The 18,188-nt window shown below is 41.8% G+C and overlaps 2 protein-coding genes across 7 annotated transcripts in view; one reads left to right on the top strand and one right to left on the bottom strand.

The window, feature by feature from the left end:
• Positions 1-12,947, bottom strand: part of RPGRIP1L (RPGRIP1 like) — a 128,784-nt gene extending 115,837 nt beyond the window's left edge. For 3 of the 6 annotated variants that reach the window (XR_005588760.1, XM_039502930.1, XM_039502934.1), the window contains exons 1-4: positions 12,808-12,944; positions 5,328-5,419; positions 4,400-4,544; positions 181-479 (exon numbers count right to left, since the gene is read on the bottom strand). Coding sequence is in view for 4 of the 6 variants with exons in the window: in XM_039502930.1 (XP_039358864.1) it covers positions 181-479; positions 4,400-4,544; positions 5,328-5,412 (529 nt within the window). In the remaining 2 variants the exon portion in view is untranslated. Of the gene's footprint in view, positions 1-180; positions 480-4,399; positions 4,545-5,327; positions 5,420-12,807 lie in introns of all 6 variants that reach the window. The other 3 variants (XR_005588759.1, XM_039502931.1, XM_039502932.1) reach the window with 2 other exon arrangements.
• A 117-nt stretch (positions 12,948-13,064) lies between these two features.
• FTO (FTO alpha-ketoglutarate dependent dioxygenase) overlaps positions 13,065-18,188 on the top strand; it is a 332,160-nt gene continuing 327,036 nt past the window's right edge. The window contains exon 1 of the mRNA XM_039502941.1: positions 13,065-13,242. Coding sequence (XP_039358875.1) covers positions 13,201-13,242 — 42 coding nt within the window. The 5' untranslated portion in view covers positions 13,065-13,200. The remainder of the gene's footprint in view (positions 13,243-18,188) is intronic.

Genomic DNA, 18,188 nt, shown 5'->3' with positions numbered 1-18,188 from the left:
TTAAAAAGGGGAGAACAGCTCACTTTCTTGTAACACTTCCTGAAGGGACCTCTACCCACAAAAGAACTAAAGACCAGAAATTAGCATGTGACCGTATATGCAACTACTTCTTAAGTGAAGAGCTAATTGGGATATTGTCTCTTAAAAGTTGTTAGCACATAATCTCAATTTTAATTATACCTTTCCTTGTGCGATCTTGGATGGCGACAGCCTCGTTCACTTTTCTGAGACCAGTGTTAATGCGAGATTGAACATAGCTGTATGGAGTGTGCCGATGGCCTTGAACTTGGAGCTGCTGTTTGGTTGAAATGAGTCTCTTGCGGATGCCTTCATTTTGTTTCTCAAGCTCACGAACTTTCTCTTGCAGCTGCTCAATCATTTCTTCAAGTTCCACATCCTGGCCCAACCGCTTGGGGCCACCTCCAATCTGCTCAGATCTTTTCTTGTCATTAACAAGCCGAATTAACTTGGTGGCCATTCTGGGGAAATAATAAAAAGATGAAAAAGAATGTGAAAAGTCAGCATAAAAACCATTGTGTTGAAAAGAACATAATCACTGAAGACTTCAGCATAAAACCTGAATAATAAATTGCAGGTTTTGATACAACTATTACTGCCTGTGAAGAACCCTTTGAAGATAATTGAAACCACTGGGCAGCAATCTGCTTTATAGCACTGACAAATAACAGTTTCCTAAGGCTTATCATTTAAGGTTAGTAAAGAGAGGACACATATTTACTCCATATGCTCCTTAAATATAATTTTTAACGCATGACCTTAAAGAGGAACTCTGTATTCTGTTAAGTACAGTCACAGATTGGGGATGTGGTGGGGCAATGTATAAAAACTACAATTCCACAAGACATTAAACTATTGAACACATAGTAATAATATGCAGCATTTCAGTGATGTATTGTTTCCACTTTCACTAGAGGATTTTAAATCACATTTCAGATCTAAATATGCTAAAAAGTGTAGGTAAGCATGCCTAAAAAGCTCCTCAGGAGAAAGAATCTTAATAGTTCATGTTGCCATGCTAAATTTTATATTCAGCATGTAGTACCAAAGTGCTAAGAGAAGTAATGATTAGCTGTGGGATATAATTAGATACAGGAAGTGTGGTTTTCATCTGTCTTTAAAAGGATACAAATTTTTCTTTTGGCATCTCAAGAGTTGTACCTTTGATTTCTTTTAGTTTTGATAAACATTGGTAAGCCAGAACAAAAGACAGAGAGGGCACATGGGGGTGATGTAATATGCAAGAACATAAAACATGCCCAGCAGTGAATAGAAAAAACTTGGCATAGAAAGAAAGAAAAGGTGGCTTTGATGAGGGAGACAAGTTCAAGACTTTACAAAATTGGTCGCACATCTTTAAGAGCTGTATCTAGTTTATAGGGAATCTATTTTTGCAGAGGCCCAGACAGGAGATTGAAAACAAAGACACACTTCATTTGTTTAAAGGAGTTTGTTTTACTGTAGCATGGGTACAGACAGAAGCTTTTACTTAAAAGAACAAAAGTGAAACAACAAAAAATAATTCAAAGTAGATTTGGGATGTCACAGAACTGCCTGCAAGCAGTTTTCTGATATATATATTTCTACTGCATATTCAGTCTACACTTCTAGCTCCAAGGACTCCAGCATTGGGAAGAAATTCACAGCTGAATTAGCTAAGACTTCTTCCTCACAGACAACAGAGACAATGCACTGAGGGTTTGATTTTATTTATTTAAAATGCCAATTAGTGCATCCACTGCATTATGACCCAGGTGGCCAATTACAGGCACACTGAGTGACTTTAGGCAGTCAACAGTGCTTCTTTCATTGGTCTCGAACATAGAAAATTCCACACAAAAGGACACTAGTGATCCATCTGATCAAGTACCTGACAGCAGTCAGTACTAGATGCTTTGGGGAAAGTTACAATGCAAATATGTAAAATAATGACTTGTACAGGCTTAGCTAGATAGATCCTTTTTATTCTGTCCCATACGACAAAAACAATAAAACACTTAAAGAGCCTAAAAGGTGGCATATTTAGATCTAATTAAAGATTTTTAAGATATTGAACAGCTACTCCTCTGCAGATATGAGGAAAACAGTTGAGAATGCACCAGTCTGGCCACTTTTAAAAGAGTAAGTAAAAATGGGAAGACCTGCTGCATATGGACAGTCCAAAATGTGGGATGAAGTCTCCAGGCCCTGCTCGTGCCTCTACAACCTGTTTTTTCAACCTCTTGGATGCCTTTAGGAGTTTTGTCCCCACACAACAACATAATGAAAGCCCCAGTGGAGATGGACTCCAAGATGTGCATGGCAGATGAGTACACCAATCTGCACAGACTCACAAAACCTGCTTCACCACACAGATGTAAAGTTTATTAGCAAATATTTAAAAATAAACGATACAAAGTGTTTGAAGCGTCAGTTATTGTGTCATTGGGGATAACATACAGGTTGTAGGGGGATGTTAGCGTTTTGGTATTGGACGGCATATACATATACACAGTCTGTCATGTCCCCAATGCGGGGTATATGGTGGGTGAGTTCAAGGTACAGCCAGCAAGCAGTGAGGGTACATCACTCATACAAACAGGTTACGGATAGTCATGGGCATGAATAAATGAGCGGACTGGGTAATGATGATAGGATGACCCTCACAGGGCAGAGTTCAGTTTTGTTGGTTCAGGGCTCAGGGGATAAAGTCCAACAGGGGAAGTTTACAGGTCTCTTCCCCCTTGTGGGTGCACGAAGTCACGCCGGCTCACTCTTGGTATTGACGGTGGCCGGTGACGTGCCATCCCATAGTGAAGGAGGCAGGATTCACCCCACACTGAGGGGGTATGGATGGTTTACATTCTTCTATATCAAAAAAGTACTTTGTATATACAAACTAGACATAAGTGACAGTACGCAAGAGATGGTTTCTATAAATCGGAGATTCCTAAACTGTAATCTGTGGAACACCAGCAGTCCATGGCAAGCTGGTTGATCACACTGTGCTAGCTCTGCTCCTGGCTCCCAGCTGCTAAATTGAATTAAGAGAAGCTAAAAATCCACAAATACTTTTCTAATAGTTTTACAGGTATCCAATTTCTGTAGTGGCCAAAAGATGTTATATGTTTACAAATGAGAGGGGAAGTGATCTGTGCAATGACAAGCGAGAGAGCAGGTGGTCGAAAAAACACTCTCTCTATTAAGGTATGGTCCACACTATAAAAATGTTTGAGAGGCTCTTCTAGAGGATACATACCTAAACAGATGAGATCATCCATATCATCGTATGCTAATACAACTATATGACAGCATGAGTTGTCAGAAAAAAAAATCTGAGTCATCTCGCTTCAAACAGAATCCAGAGTAGCTCCAATAGAGAATATACTTGTTAAATGGGAATGAGAAATGGAAGAGATGTTTTCATGAGCAAAATTCCATATTTTAAAGTAACATGAAGCAAAGCACTTTAAACAAGGGAATATTGCAATACATTCAATAGAAAAATAAAAATGTATCCATTTAAAAGTACATGTTCAAAATCAAGGGTGTGAGAGAATTTTCTCTATCATAGCACAAATAGCACATTAGAAATGTTATATAAAGTTTTTATATACACACACTCCCACCCATCTCATACTTCTCCATTTGCTCTTTATTTAAGTCCTTTTGAGGCCTAATTTGTTTACTTTTCTTCAGTCTATAGCTTTCCTCTCTTCCTCCTACATTTTCTTTTCTCCCCTTTCATATTTGCATGTAAATAGCCTAGTGCTCAATATTTATCTAGCAATATATAAGACCCCAATCACTACAACATGTGGCACAAAATCTTTACTCCTTTCTATTCCTCTTGCCCCTCCTTCCTATTCCTCTTGCCCCTCCTTTCCCAACCAAACTTAGTACTGGCCTAACTATGAAAAGGTTTTTGAAAGACAGCATGCACTGTCTCCTCCTCACTCTCTCCCCTTATCTTGAAAATGTTGATCCTTTTTCTTTTCTCCTTTCCACTCCTCCCCCGACCTCCTTTTTGGTTTCCTACATTTCTATTTCCTCAGAATTTAAAGATCTACAGGCCTACCATGCTTATGACAGTAAGGGAGCAGTTTACGCCTGGGAACTGAAAAGGTAGTGTCAGGACGACTCCTATTTCAGGTGTCATGATCTGTCTCTGAGTAGAAATTAGCTCAGTGGAGTAAGGTCAGAGAGGGGAATGTACATAATACAACATTGCACTGCAAAAGTTCTGTGGGCCGTATTAGGAGTACTAAGGATTTCACAGACCACTCTGAAAGGCTTTATTACGCCAGTTTACATTATTTTGATGTGTTGATGATTAAGGTTTACAAGAACATATTCTCCAAATTTGATTTTGGTTTAAAAAAAAAAATCAGAAGATTCAAACCTTTTAATTTTATCTTCTTGCTTATGTGCATGTTGCTTAAGTAAGATGTTTTCATCATGCAAACGCAGGAAACGGTCTTCTAGCTCCTCACGACTAATCCGTGAGACAGCTTGCCGAGCCTTCACATTCTGGGCAGCAGATGATTCTAACAAGCAGAAACAAAATCACAGCAAATTACTTTCACGATTCCCAAAGGAATATCATCATTTTGAAACCTAGCCAGTTTTAAAAAATGAGTTTAATATAGTTTCATGTTCAACACTTGGCCAAGACTGTCTGCCAACTGATAAACTCATATTTTCTAATCTTTTTAATGCTTTCCAATCCTTTGGCTAGAATACCCATACAAATGACATGGCAAAGTGGGCAGCTAATGGATGATAAAGGGGAAATAGCTTAACTGATTCACAGCACTTTATATGTACACACAATCTAAGAAGTAATTTTTATATAGATTGGACAGAGTCCCTTTTTAAAAGCAAAGGGAATTTATTCACACAAAACTATAAAAACATTAACTGATAAAGTCCAGGAAATTCACTCTAATGTATGAAATAAGCCTCAACACAGTAGACGTCAGTACATACAATGGATCTGATTCTAAGAGGAGCAGAGCACCTCCTCAGAGCTGCTGAGTGCCTTCTGCTCCCATGTTCAATGGGCCAGCTTCTGCTTGCACTAACATCAGTCGATAAACTGGATATGCCTCAATGGACTTGCAGATGCTCAGCACCTTGTAGGCCTGAGCTCTATATAAATAGTACGATGAACTCTGAATTATCTTATATCTTTGTGAATTTAACCCAGACTCTGAATATTATCTGAACTTAATTTTCATAAGTGTGAATATCAGAAACATTTTTAGAAGGAAGCCAACAAAGTCACTGATCAAAGTCTGTCATTGTAATAAATAACAGCTGGTACAAACCTTGTAATCCTCCAATTCCAGCTAGATTTAGACCTACATCTCTCACAGGCAGGTCTCCTGCAGTTTCATCAGCTGGAGCAGACATGGTTTATCTGTGGATAACAAAATTCATATTAAATCCTTTTCCATCTGTAACTTAAACTGTGAGACAAGAATGAATGATAATTACATCATATAAAATGAATAAGAAAAAGGTAATGACAGATTCACTATAATGACAGACTCATTATAGTAAGACCTCCTGCCCCAAATGTATGACTCAGGGGACATTAAAAACTTTCAGTTTTAACAGTATGCCAATTTGAATCATACTATACCATACATACTCCTTTCTACAGTACAGCTCCTACAATTTATTTTAGAAAGGGTTGTAGATAAAACTTTTTTTTTTCAGGGTCTGGTACAAAGCACAATGAAATCAATGGAAAGACTTCCATCCATCTTAAGTATCTGATCCAAAGCTCATTGATTTCTACTGTTTATACCAGGAAGCTTAAGGCATCAACAAGTGGAGCATTCTGCTATGTTCCCCATTGTGAATGGCCTAAGAGAAATTGAGGGTGTTCCTGCTTATATTGCCTTTCCAATAAAAACTGCACCTTTTAGCCTTGCTGAAAATTAGATTACTAATTTAGATACCTAATGACAGTTTAGGGGAAACCCCATCTGCCACTATGAACCGTATCCAAGTTGAATGGGCTGAAGATGATCAGGAGTCCACTTGCACATTCTTTTCGCAGAATTGGGCCATAAACAAGTGTTTAGCTTTAAGCAATCATGTTTGGCAATTTTTGTCCTTGTGTGCAAATTGTAAATCTGTATGTAAATTTCTTTGTCCATAAGAGGCTCTGTTTTAAGAAGTGATCCTTAGTATGCAAATGTTTGAGAACCACTTGAGGAAAACTAAATGAGAAGTAATGCTACTTATACTGCAGAAAATAGTAGCTTTGTAATCTGTAGCACTGAGTTTACAGTACAAATAGTGCTAAAACAATTCCGTAAACTCAGTGCTACAGATTACAAAGCTACTATTTTCTGCAGTATAAGTAGCATTACTTCTCATTTAGTTTTCCTCAAGTGGTTCTCAAACATTTGCATACTAAGGATCACTTCTTAAAACAGAGCCTCTTATGGACACCTCATCTCCTAAACCTGATCTTGCATCTTCTATGAGGCAAACGGAATGCTTAGACACATGAAGGAATAATACTAGAACCTCATTGTCTGCGGAGTCACACTGCTCTAACTTCTCCAGGTTATTTTGCAGTTTGGTTCTATTTTAATGTGGGTTTACATCCTCTACAGTTTTGGTGCTGTCCACAAATTTGACCAAAGCTGAATTAACATAAAAGAAAGACAGGAAGCCTTGTGCAGGGGGCAGTGTTTCCAATTTGCATACCCTCATGGTAGGTTTTCTGAAAACGAATAGAGTCCAGAAATGTCTTGGGAAGTTTAGAGACTGAGCTAGAATTAGCAGCAAGTATCACTGCTTGAAGATTGACACCACTTTGAAAAGAGTAACTACATGACCTGGAAGCGTTCTGAGAACCATTTGTCCATTTTACCCCAAAGCTGTGTTTTTCTTCTGAAAAGCAAGTAACTTCCTCCAAATCAAACACCAGTGCTGTTACTCTCTGCCCTGCAGTACTGGTGCATATTTGTTCTAACACACCACTCTTGCAAGAAGTGCACTGATGTCTTTAATGACCATTAGTATCCATCATCTTTCCTCTGAAACATGACACCCAAAGAACAATTTCCCACAGAAACATGTCAGGGTTATTTGTTGAATACTAACTCAGGGCTCAGTCATAAACTGCTTGCTCAAACAAAACTCTCATTTAAGTCAATGGGAGTTTTGCCTCTGTAATCAGATCATCCTGACATCACTTCCAAAATGCATGGGTTTTTCCCAGAGGTCTCCAAATTACATAATTGGAAGGCATCAATTTAACTGATCAAATCTGATGAAAGTGTATCAATATCTTGTTACAACAAAGCAATTGTATTTATAGTTTAGAGATGTAGTTCTAGAGAGAACTTCTCCAGTTGGCATAGCTTCTACCTGTCATGCAGGTGGATTAACTACATCTCTCATCAACATACACCTCTACCCCGACATAACGCTGTCCTTGGGAGCCAAAAAAATCTTACTACGTTATAGGTGAAACCGTGTTATATCGAACTTGCTTTGATCCACCAGAGCGTGCAGCCCCGCTCCCCTGGAGCGCTGCTTTACTGCGTTATATCTGAATTCATGTTATATTGGGTCACGTTATATCGGGGTAGAGGCGTAGTAGCGTCTTCAATGAAGTGCTACAGGGCACAGCTGCACCACTGTGGTGTTGTAACATCTCAGAACAGGATGTGTGAAGACTTTGTTTTCCCTGAACAACAAGGGAGAAAAACAAATTCCATGTGTAATGTGCCATCAAGCTCTTTATGTTTTAAGAGAAGGGTTTGGCATCTAGATAACTAATTTCTGGTGTTTCAAATTCATTCAGTGTCTAGTTATTTGTTTGTTTTCCAAACAGACAGAGAATTCCTTTGTATGAGTGGTCTGTTTGAATGAATGATGCAGGCGAGGCTGTTGACTTTTTGTGTAGAAAAGCTTTTTCTCTTTCTTTTCTTTAATTTATTTTCTTTAGTTATTTCACCCTTCTCCTAAGTAGCTAAAGTGGTTAACCAAAAGACTGCTAAGATTTGCTTGTCTACAGGGCCTGAAAAGAAACACACCTGTGGTCTGTTTTAAGTATAGACCTGCCCTGCCCTAGGACTAATCAATAGGAAGACACACACACCCTCCTCCATTGTATCCTGCACCCCATCAACTCTGTTTTTTGCCCCCATAATAGTTTACCCTATAAAGGATAATGGTTACTTGATTATTACTCAGTTCCTGTCCTTGGAAATGAAGCAAAAATTTCACAATTAGAAGAAGAAAATTAGAAATATTGTGATTAACTAACATCATTTTTGGGTTTTAGCATAAAATCATGAAGTTTCCAGAGCGCTACTTATACTGCAGAAAATAGTAGCTTTGTAATCTGTAGCACTGAGTTTACGGAATTGTTTTAGCACTATTTGTACTTGACAAACATTACAAAGAAATTTACATACAGATTTACAATTTGCACACAAGGACAAAAATTGCCAAACATGATTGCTTAAAGCTAAACACTTGTTTATGGCCCAATTCTGCGAAAAGAATGTGCAAGTGGACTCCTGATCCTCTTCAGCCCATTCAACTTGGATACGGTTCATAGTGACAGATGGGGTTTCCCCTAAACTGTCGTTAGGTATCTAAATTAGTAATCTAATTTTCAGCAAGGCTAAAAGGTGCAGTTTTTATTGAAGTCAAGAGGAGCCATACATACTCAGCACCTCTGAAAATTAGGATACTTACTTAGCTACGTAAGGATTTAAATGCCTAACTTTAGGCACTTCCATTTGAAAATATTGGCCATTTTTAGCATAATTTAGGGAAAAACAAACACACACATATCTCAGAGCCACAAATTTGTAAATTCCTTACACCCCGCATTCTTCTTCTAGCCATACATCAGAGGTAACTGTTTACACTGTACTGGGGCCGCCATTTATCTTTTCCCCCAAGAAACAGTGCCGATTGGGAGATGGCATTAAAAATAGTCTCACATTCTTTTTTAGGAGTGAGCATAGAGACAATATTCTTTCACACTTTTCTAGATTTTACAATGTTGAGGTGTTTTGTTTGTTTTTCACTGTCTCAGTGCATTGGCACATTCTGCAGTAACATAACTAATACACTTTGGTCCTCTAATTGCTAATGCCATACAAATAAATAACAAGCGCACACTTACAGGGGTTTGCCTGCAAAATACTTTGCAAACATTCACTACATTTTGCAGCCACCCTGTATGAGGTAAGTAGGTAATTATCATTGTCCCAACATTAGGAATCTGGGAACTGACACAGAAGCGGTTTCTAGCCTTCTCCCTGGCGATATCAATGGCAGGAGCCCCAGAGTAGACAGGCTATCCAGCCACTGTTAGAGTGCTTTCCGTTCACCCCGTCCCCTGGTTCTTGTCATGCAGACAGAAAGCAGAAGATCAGAAGTCCAAAGTGCAGACAATGCAAAGTTTATTGGAGTTAGTTCCAAGCAAGCATATCCAGAGCTCTACCTGCTGGTGGAGTCTGTTTCCCAGTGTTCCGTTCCCAGCTCTGATGCCACAGAGCGTTTACCCTGTGTCTCCCTTCCCAGATCTGATGCCACAGAACCTTGCCTGTGTCCCCTTTCCTCATTTCCCATTTCCCACTTCCTCCTTCTTAGCAGCCCCAAATATACCTGCAATGGACACCCTTGGTTCCACACCTTACAACTTATGGTCATGTTCCATTTTGGAGGATCATGAGTCTAGGGTCTTTATCTCACCTGTTTTGTATCCCACGGGAGGGGTGTGGTTGTGCTATGGTCAGGGACAGGCATTTCTTGGCCTTTTAGTGTTTTATACCTTCCCCCCCAATCCCCCCCCCCCCAATTGGTTGCTTGACCTTGCCTTGAGAAAAGAACCAGGCAGCCTTCCCGTGTATGCTCATATATTACACTCCTACCAGACCTGTAACACTTTAGCTCTATCTCTTATCTTTTCTCATTGTACTAAAAGACCCATCTGGTTGTGGGAAATGAACACACGGTGTCTTTGTTCTTCACACATATTAGTAGTATAAAAATATAAAAGTATCAGAAAAATCAAACCCAAAATTCTGTCTCAGCTAACAAAAGAGCCTATACGCTAACAGCCATCAGTGTAACCCTTGAGTAACCTAGACTAAGCCAGTCTGGGTAGGAGAGTGTTTGAAACTCTGGGAGACACCTGCACCTTGCCCACACCTGCACTCCCACCTGCACCAGTGCTAGCAAGAATGGGTAACCTTAGGGGAAAACATGCTGGTGTATGTATGCAAGGTGAGAGCCCATGCGTATCTTAAAGCTACACTCTCCCCTCAGGCAGAGGAGTGCAATTCCCATTTGAGCCCAGTGTTATCTATGTATCTGTGGGAAGCATCTGGCCCTTAGCCAGGAGCAGGACTGAGACTAGCCCTTGGGGTAGCCAGCTACACTCCTGTGCTCAAATCTCTGGGAGCAAGGCACCCTGGCATAGGAAGGCATCTCATGGGCCCCCACGTGATCTGGGGACTGGGACCTGCCCCAAGGAAAGGGGGCACCAGTCTGCATAGAGCAGGATGGGTGGCAGCCCCATTACCTTAAAAAAAACACCCCACGCCCAGGGTGGGACATGGCTAGACAAACCATAGTACAGCTTTGTCGTGGGGTCGGCAACCTGTACATACATGGCCACAAGTGTTCACAGTACAAAATTTGAGGTCCGTGGGGGATGCTCACAGGCAGCTCCCCATCCCTACTGTTGCTGGCAGAGGCGCAGCCAGGTGGCTCTGCACAGTACCTCCATTCCCCCTCCCTAAGTGCTGACTCTACGGCTCCCAGCCCATTGGCTGGAAACTGTGACCAATGGGAGCTGCGGAGGGCCGTGCCTGCGGATGGAGGCAGTGTACCTGTAGAACTGCCTGGCCGTGCCTCCGCCAGCAAGAGCAGGGACAGGGAGCCACCCAAGGGGTGACCAGGTGTAGGGATATTAAAGAAGGTTTATATTAAACATGGTTTATATGAGAAATGATTTATTGTTAATTAATACTTTATAACTTAAGGTTTATGTTAGAAGTAAATTTGTGATGCCCAGCATTTAGCTTCTAACCTGCAAGCCACCAGCTGTGTCTGTGTAAAGCCTGCTCAAAGAGATACTTGGTATAAAACTTGTTAAGCTCAAAGAAATACTTTGTATAAAACTTGTTAAACATTAATTATCTCTAAGTAAGCCAAAACAGTAGCTGTTATAGTGTATAGATAGAGACCCCCACCCTCTGTAAGTTTTCATCTCACTTTATTTTTGCTTGTTAAAAGACAGGGAGTCTCACATAAATTGGTAACACCCCAAAAGGTAAAGAGACAGTGAAATAGATGTGATTAAGATAGAGAATGTATGTGAATGCATGCCTAGTTTAAACAATGAATGAATGGTTAGGGAGTCACCAGCCTGAAGAATTCAGTGTCGGCTGAAGAAGGTGTCAAGTGGGATCAACCAGATGACCCCCCGGAGGGCAAACTGGAATCCACCCACCACACCTCAAAGGAAGGAAAAACAAAACATCTAATAACATGGAGCCAGCCACCTGCTGATTGATTTAGCAACAGCAAAATTAAGCAACTCTCATGAACTGACATAGGAATAAATTCCTATAAAACTGGACTCTAAAGACTGAGGACTTTGAGTCTATGTGTGAAAACACACCCTCTACAGCGCTGCAAATTGCGGCGCTACAAAGCGCCAGTGTAGTCAAAGCCCCAGCGCTGGGAGCCGCGCTCCCAGCGCTGTCCGTTATTCCCCACAGGGAAGTGGAGCACGGACAGCGCTGGGAGAGTTTTCTCCCAGCGCTGGCGCTTTGACTACACTTAGCGCTTCAAAGCGCTGCCGCGGCAGCGCTTTGAAATGCAAGTGTAGCCAAAGCCTATGGTTCTGCCGCCAGCCTCCAGGAGCATCAGATGCATCTGACACAGACTCGGCTCCATCCTCATGACCAAGATACCTGGCCAGTAACTTGGCATGAGCAACATCTAGGCTGGTAACTATAACATCTATACAGAACCTGAATGAATGATTGTGTGAATGAATATATGTGTGTGTGTGTATATGTATGTATGTATAAGGAATAAGTAGTAATAGAAACAAGTAGAAAAACATTGTTTTTTGTTTTGTTATGGTATTTACAATAAATGTGGCATCTTTGCCTTATCCCTCTTAATAAGATCCTGCTGGTTTTTATTATATTGGTACAACACAGGCTCTGCCCCCTTGCCCCAAGAGTTGACTCCACAGCTCCCAGCCCATTGGCCAGGAACCATGACCAATAGGAGCTGCAGGGGCAGCCAGCCCCACCCCAGAGCCTGCACCCCCAGACGGAGCACTCACCCCCCTGCACCCCAACCCGTGCCTCAGCCCCAAACCCCCTCCTGCCCCCTGCTAATGTCTATCACTAAGTCTGGTAATTTTGTCAAGTGTCCATCGCGCAACATGGTGATGCTGACATAGGCGCTGTCTTCCCGTCGGCCCATGGGTGCTCGGCCCCCCGGCTGCCCCCTGGCCCCGCCCTTGCCCCCCCATTCCACCCCCTTGCCCCCAGTCCCCACCCCTGCCTCTTTTCCGCCTCCTCCCCTGCGTGTTGTCCAGTGCCCGCTCCTCCCTCACCCACAAAGTCCTAAGCGCCGCCAAACACCTGTTGGGGGCGGGAAGCGGGGGAGAAGGAGGCGAGGAGTGGGGAGCTCGGCTGCCGGTGGGTGCAAAGCACCCGCTAATTTTTTCCCCGTGGGTGCTCCAGCCATCATGTCCCACCGGACCCTGCAGCAGCCCTGCACGGGACCTACCCGACGGCCCCCTGCCCCAAAGGCGGTAAAACTCCCGGCGCACTCACGGCCCTGCGTGCTCCTCTCTCCCCGCAGCCGCTCATACTCCGTTAGCAACAGAGGCTGTTGCTACGCAAAAAGGTCACTTCCTCCGACGGGGGGGGGCGGCGAGGCTGTGCCCCACTGTCTGACGGGAGTTGTAGTTCGGCGGCGAGCGTTCCAGGTTCCAGACTACACCCCTTCCCTTCCCGCGTGTCAACCGCGCTGCATCTCGGGAGTTGTAGTCCTGCCAGGAGCGCCGGGCCTGCACTGGTGCCGGCAGGAAGAAGCTGAAAAGACTACTGGGAGGCCGAGCGCGGCGGTGTGAGGCGCGGCACGCGTCTGGGGCAGTGCTCGAGCGCGGCGGGCAGCAGCATGAAGAGGCGAGCAGGGGCGAGAGAGAAAAAAGAAGCCAAGGTACCTTCTCTTTGCTTCCTGCCCCTCCCAGCCTCGCCGGCCCGCCCCCAGGCAGGGCTCTGCTGCCTGCGGGGGAGCTCGTCACGCCCCAGCCTGTCGGGGATGCCGGAGCATCCCTGCCCAGGCAGGAGGGGCCGGCAGTGGGCGCTGCTCCCCGCCGGGACCCCTTCCCTGGCTGTGACTTCCAGCAGCGGCCCGCTGGTCTGAGCCGGTGGCCGCGCAGTTTAGGATTAAACCGGAAGACCGACGCTGGTCTGCCCCCTGCCTGTTGGACCTGGGTGCTAATTAACGGTCCCGGGGCGTTAGACTGGTGCCCTACCCAGGTGTCCTGGGTTCAAATCCTCCCCCTCTTCCCATGACATTGCAGCGCGCTGGCGGGTCACTCTCCACAGCCTTCACTGGCGCTGGCCGCACTCTGCTTGGGACCTTCTGTTCCGCAAGCACGTGGCTGTGGTTGACTTCTCCGGTGGAGTTGAAAAGTCTCGGTGGTTGCAGGGCAATGTCTGTCTCCCAGAGCTACTTCCTTCCATCTCTTGGTCAAGAAATCATTTTGGTCGCATGTGACATGCCATTTGTTTACTGTAGAGTGGGACACAATGGCCTTGCTTCTAGCTGTAAGAGGTGTGGCCTGAGCACAGGGCCGGGAGCCTGCTGCTCCTGAGTGCTAATCCCAGTCCTGGTGGTGGCTAAAAATTGGTGCTGTCCTCCTGCTAGATCTGTATTTATAAATAACGTTGAAATCATATGACTGTGACTATTTTTGAAGCCATTTCCAAGGTCTTTCATGGTTTCTGGGCTGCATTTTTAGTGGCAACTTTATAATGTTAATCCAGAATAATTTTTGTGACTACATGCACATTAAATTATTTCCCCAGTGTCTTCTTACTAAATGGCCAAATAAGTGTGCTTTTGTTTTTCTAGTAAAACATTTTCCCCCGGCCCAGATGATCCAAATGATTTTATATTAATGTATTAAGTATTTTATAGCTTCCTGGTATTTGAATTTTTTTTCTTGCGTGTGTGTGTGTGTGTAATGATATTGTGAGCCCACCTTGAATATTTAACCCAGAGTACTAATTTATATAGCTTGAAGGCACTATTAACTATATTTTTTGTATGGCTTTCTAGCACCCTCATACAATATTTGATTAATATTATGAATCTGATTCTCCTTTATTGGTGACTTTACACTGTTGTAACTTCATTGATTTTGTGGAGTTACCACTATGCACCAGTATAAGTGAAAGGAGAATATAAGGCCCCTGTATGTTTTGTATTAAGTACATGTAACATTTCAGCCTAACTCTGATATCACTTACACCTGTATAAATTAGGGGTAAGAGGAACTATAGTGCAAGGCGTATAGTGCAAGAGGAAGTGTGCACACACACATCGGTAGAGGCTGAGGTTAGGCCCTACTGATGATCAAGCACTGATCTCCTGCAGCAGGCTACCTTTCTCTCTTCAAAGGAAGCCTTCATGCACATTGTCAAGGTTCCTCCTCCACTCTGAACTTTAGGGCACAGATGTGGGGACCTGCATAAACACTTCTAAGCTTAACTACCAGCTTAGATCTGGGTTCGCTGCCACCATCCAGATTCCTCAGTGTCTGGAACACCCCCTTCCCCCCCCCCCCCAACCTTCCCCTCCCTGGGTAGCCTTCAGAGGCTTTTTCACTAAGTTCCTGGTGAACACCGATCCAATCCCTTCGATCTTAATACAAGGAGAATTTTACCATCCCCCCTCCTTTCTCCCACCAATTCCTGGTGAGTCCAGATCCAATCCCCTTGGATCTTAAAACAAGGAAAAATCAATCAGGTTCTTAAAAAGAAACCTTTTAATTAAAGAAAGAAAGGTAAAAATCATCTCTGTAAAATCAGGATGGAAAATACTTTATAGGGTAATCAGATTCATAGAGCTCAGAGGAACCCCCTCTAGCCTTAGGTTCAAAGTTACAGCAAACAGAGGTAAAATCCTCGCAGCAAAAAGGAACATTTACAAGTTGAGAAAACAAAAATAAGAGTAACATGCCTTGCCTGGCTGTTACTTAGAAGTTTGAAATATGAGAGACTGGTTCAAAAAGATTTGGAGAGCCTGGATTGATGCCTGGTCCCTCTTAGTCTCAAGAGCGAACAACCCCCAAAACAAAGAGCACAAACAAAAGACTTCCCCCCCCCCCCCCAATATTTGAAAGTATCTTGTCCCCTTATTGGTCCTTTGGGTCAGGTGTCAGCCAGGTTTCCTGAGCTTCTTAACCCTTTACAGATAAAAGGATTTTGGTGTCTCTGGCCATGAAGGGATTTTATAGTACTGTACACAGGAGGGCTGTTCCCTTCCCTTTATAGTTATGAGATACATCATCAAAGTTTTTGTTTTGTGCTATTTTAGAAGAACTCTACTGCTCCAAGGACTGTGGTGGGATTTCTTTAGAGTACAGTTTCTGTAGTGTAATGATTAAATTGTAATGTATTATATGCTTTTGGTCTCCATATGACCTGTGGAACGCTAGTGCCCTTCTGAATATTCATATGGGTGCAAAGTGATGGAAACTAGCAGAACTTCATGGAGCTGAACTTCCCCAAGGTGCTTAGTGCCATCACCTCCAATTAATTTCAGACCATAGTTTGTCCTAAGCCTAGCTCTCCTGTCCTGCCTTCACCAAAATATTGCCTTTGTGTGCATTGTCGAAGGCTAGACATTATTGATTGGTGATTCCAACTGGCAGACATTTTAATTGAGCACTCAACACCTATGAGAGTTTCCTTTCTCTTCACACATAATTTAAATGGATTTAGGCTGATCTGCTTTCTATTTGGGTTCCTTACTTCATTACAGAGTGGGCCATAGTTTTGGCCATTTCCTTTACTTAATTGGACAAAGAAAATATACACTTTTTAAACCAACTTTCCGATGCTTGGTCTCAGCCCAGAATCTATTTTTTCATCTTAAAAGTTTGATTGAATATTTTTTGAATATTTGAAATACTTTTAATTAAAAAAATGCACACACATTTAAAAAAAGGGGGGGGGGGATTTTTCACCTTCCAGACACTTTGTCTGATTAACAGTCACAGTTTTATTTTAAAATTTAATCCATGGCAAGTATGCATTGCTCAATAAGCAATGTGTGCATTACTTTGTGTGTTTGTGGGTTTTTTTTTTTTTAAAGTTTACAAGTAAACATAAGCCTTAGAGGTACTAAGCACCAGCAACTTCAGTTGGCAGGTAGCATCTTGCATGAGTAAGAGTTTGTGGGATTAGGAATTAAATTAAGACTGTTTAAAAAATGGCATACCAATCCCCTCAGAATGTTATTTTCCTTAATTTGAATAAGATTAGCTTGTAGAATTTTGGGGGATGATACTACTGGACCCAATTCAAAATTAACCTGCATGTTGTGTAGTCATTTACACCGGTGCAGAGTGGCTGTATAATGCTAACAAACAAGAACTAGCTGCAATGAATCTGTCTCACCATCTTTAAATATATATTTGTACAGCACCCAGTACAATTGGCTCCACAGTTGGGATCATTTGGGGCTACAGCAATACAAATAATAAAATGTATCAACATACAGACATCTGAATGTTCAGAAGGGATTTTAGTGGCATCTGTGTATATTTTGGTGTGTGATTGTTCCACATGTGAGCAGGGTTGAAAGGGAAAGTAATTGAGAATTCTTTAATCTTTGCTAAAATATCATAAACAATTTTATTTTATTTACAAAAGAAAAAGGAAGTCTTCTACAAATAACTATAGTAACACAATGTTAAGGTTGAAATTTCATCCTATCAAAAGTCAGGAATTCAGTTCCCCATATCATTCTTAACTTGCTGCCTGGCACATACCAAATAGGCATTTAAATAGGGTGTTTTATCACATTCTCATACACCACTGATGTAACCAACTATTCTCAAAATAACATAACAAAGGAGAGGAATTAAGGTTGATGTTGGAAAACAGTAATCTCTTTTATATGATTAAATATCTCAGCTTTAACATTGCATTGGTGTAGTTTATTGTTTATATAATCCTTTTAATTTCCCGTTTTTCTTGTTTGCATTTTTCTTAATAAAACAATAAAAATGTTAAATTTGTTGATTAAATGTATTTTGTCAGTCTTCTTACAGTGTCTGTATCTAAGTGAAATAATGTGAACATAACACTTTATATGCACTCAGATAAGCCTGTTGTCATGTTATGCTTCTTGCTTAGGTAAACAGTGTGTGAGTTTTAGCAGAATCAGCAGCCAATATGCCACTAGCAGTTTTTGTTTTAGTCACATTATTGGCCCCTAATGTTATTAATGAGACAGTAATTGAGAAATAGTGTTGATTGTCACATAAAACATGATCTGTATATTGGAAACAACCAGGCAGAGGCCTTGCATATGCAGAATAAAATAAAAGAAGGAATGAGTAGCAAATGTTTCCTACTTTTAAATTCATCACAACCCTGCTGTTTAAATTGTCCCAGCTGTTACAGTAATGGACTGAGCAAATGAAGGAGAACCAAGACACACACACTTTATTACCTGAGGGGTAATTTTCTCTTCATCTGTAATAGCAGCAGTGCCTAGTATTGATCAGACCATCAAGATACTAATCCTCTGTAAAATTACTTGTTATAACTGAAAATGTGTTAATCCAAATCAGTCTGTGTCCTGACTTTCTACTTACTATTGAATACAGTCTATTAGATGGTTTATTTTTCATTATTTAAAGCCTTTACATTGATAATAGTTGGAGCTTCCTTTGCAAGAGCGAGTGCTTAATCTTCTCTATAGCCCAGGGTTGTCTTTTTGTTTTAAATAGAACATCACCCACTTAATTAAGGAGTGAGTGTCTGTCTTGCTGGTCTGAATTATGATGGTACTTTATGTCCCCAGATTTATTAAACATGCTGTTTTACACTGTTGTTTTTGTTATAAATAAGAACAGGCCCATC

The sequence above is a fragment of the Mauremys reevesii genome, linkage group 16 (genome assembly GCF_016161935.1).
Source record: "Mauremys reevesii isolate NIE-2019 linkage group 16, ASM1616193v1, whole genome shotgun sequence".
Classification (NCBI taxonomy): Eukaryota; Metazoa; Chordata; order Testudines; family Geoemydidae; genus Mauremys; species Mauremys reevesii.
The sequence above is the reverse complement of the archived record's forward strand: the minus strand, read 5'-3'. Positions and strand labels throughout refer to the sequence as shown.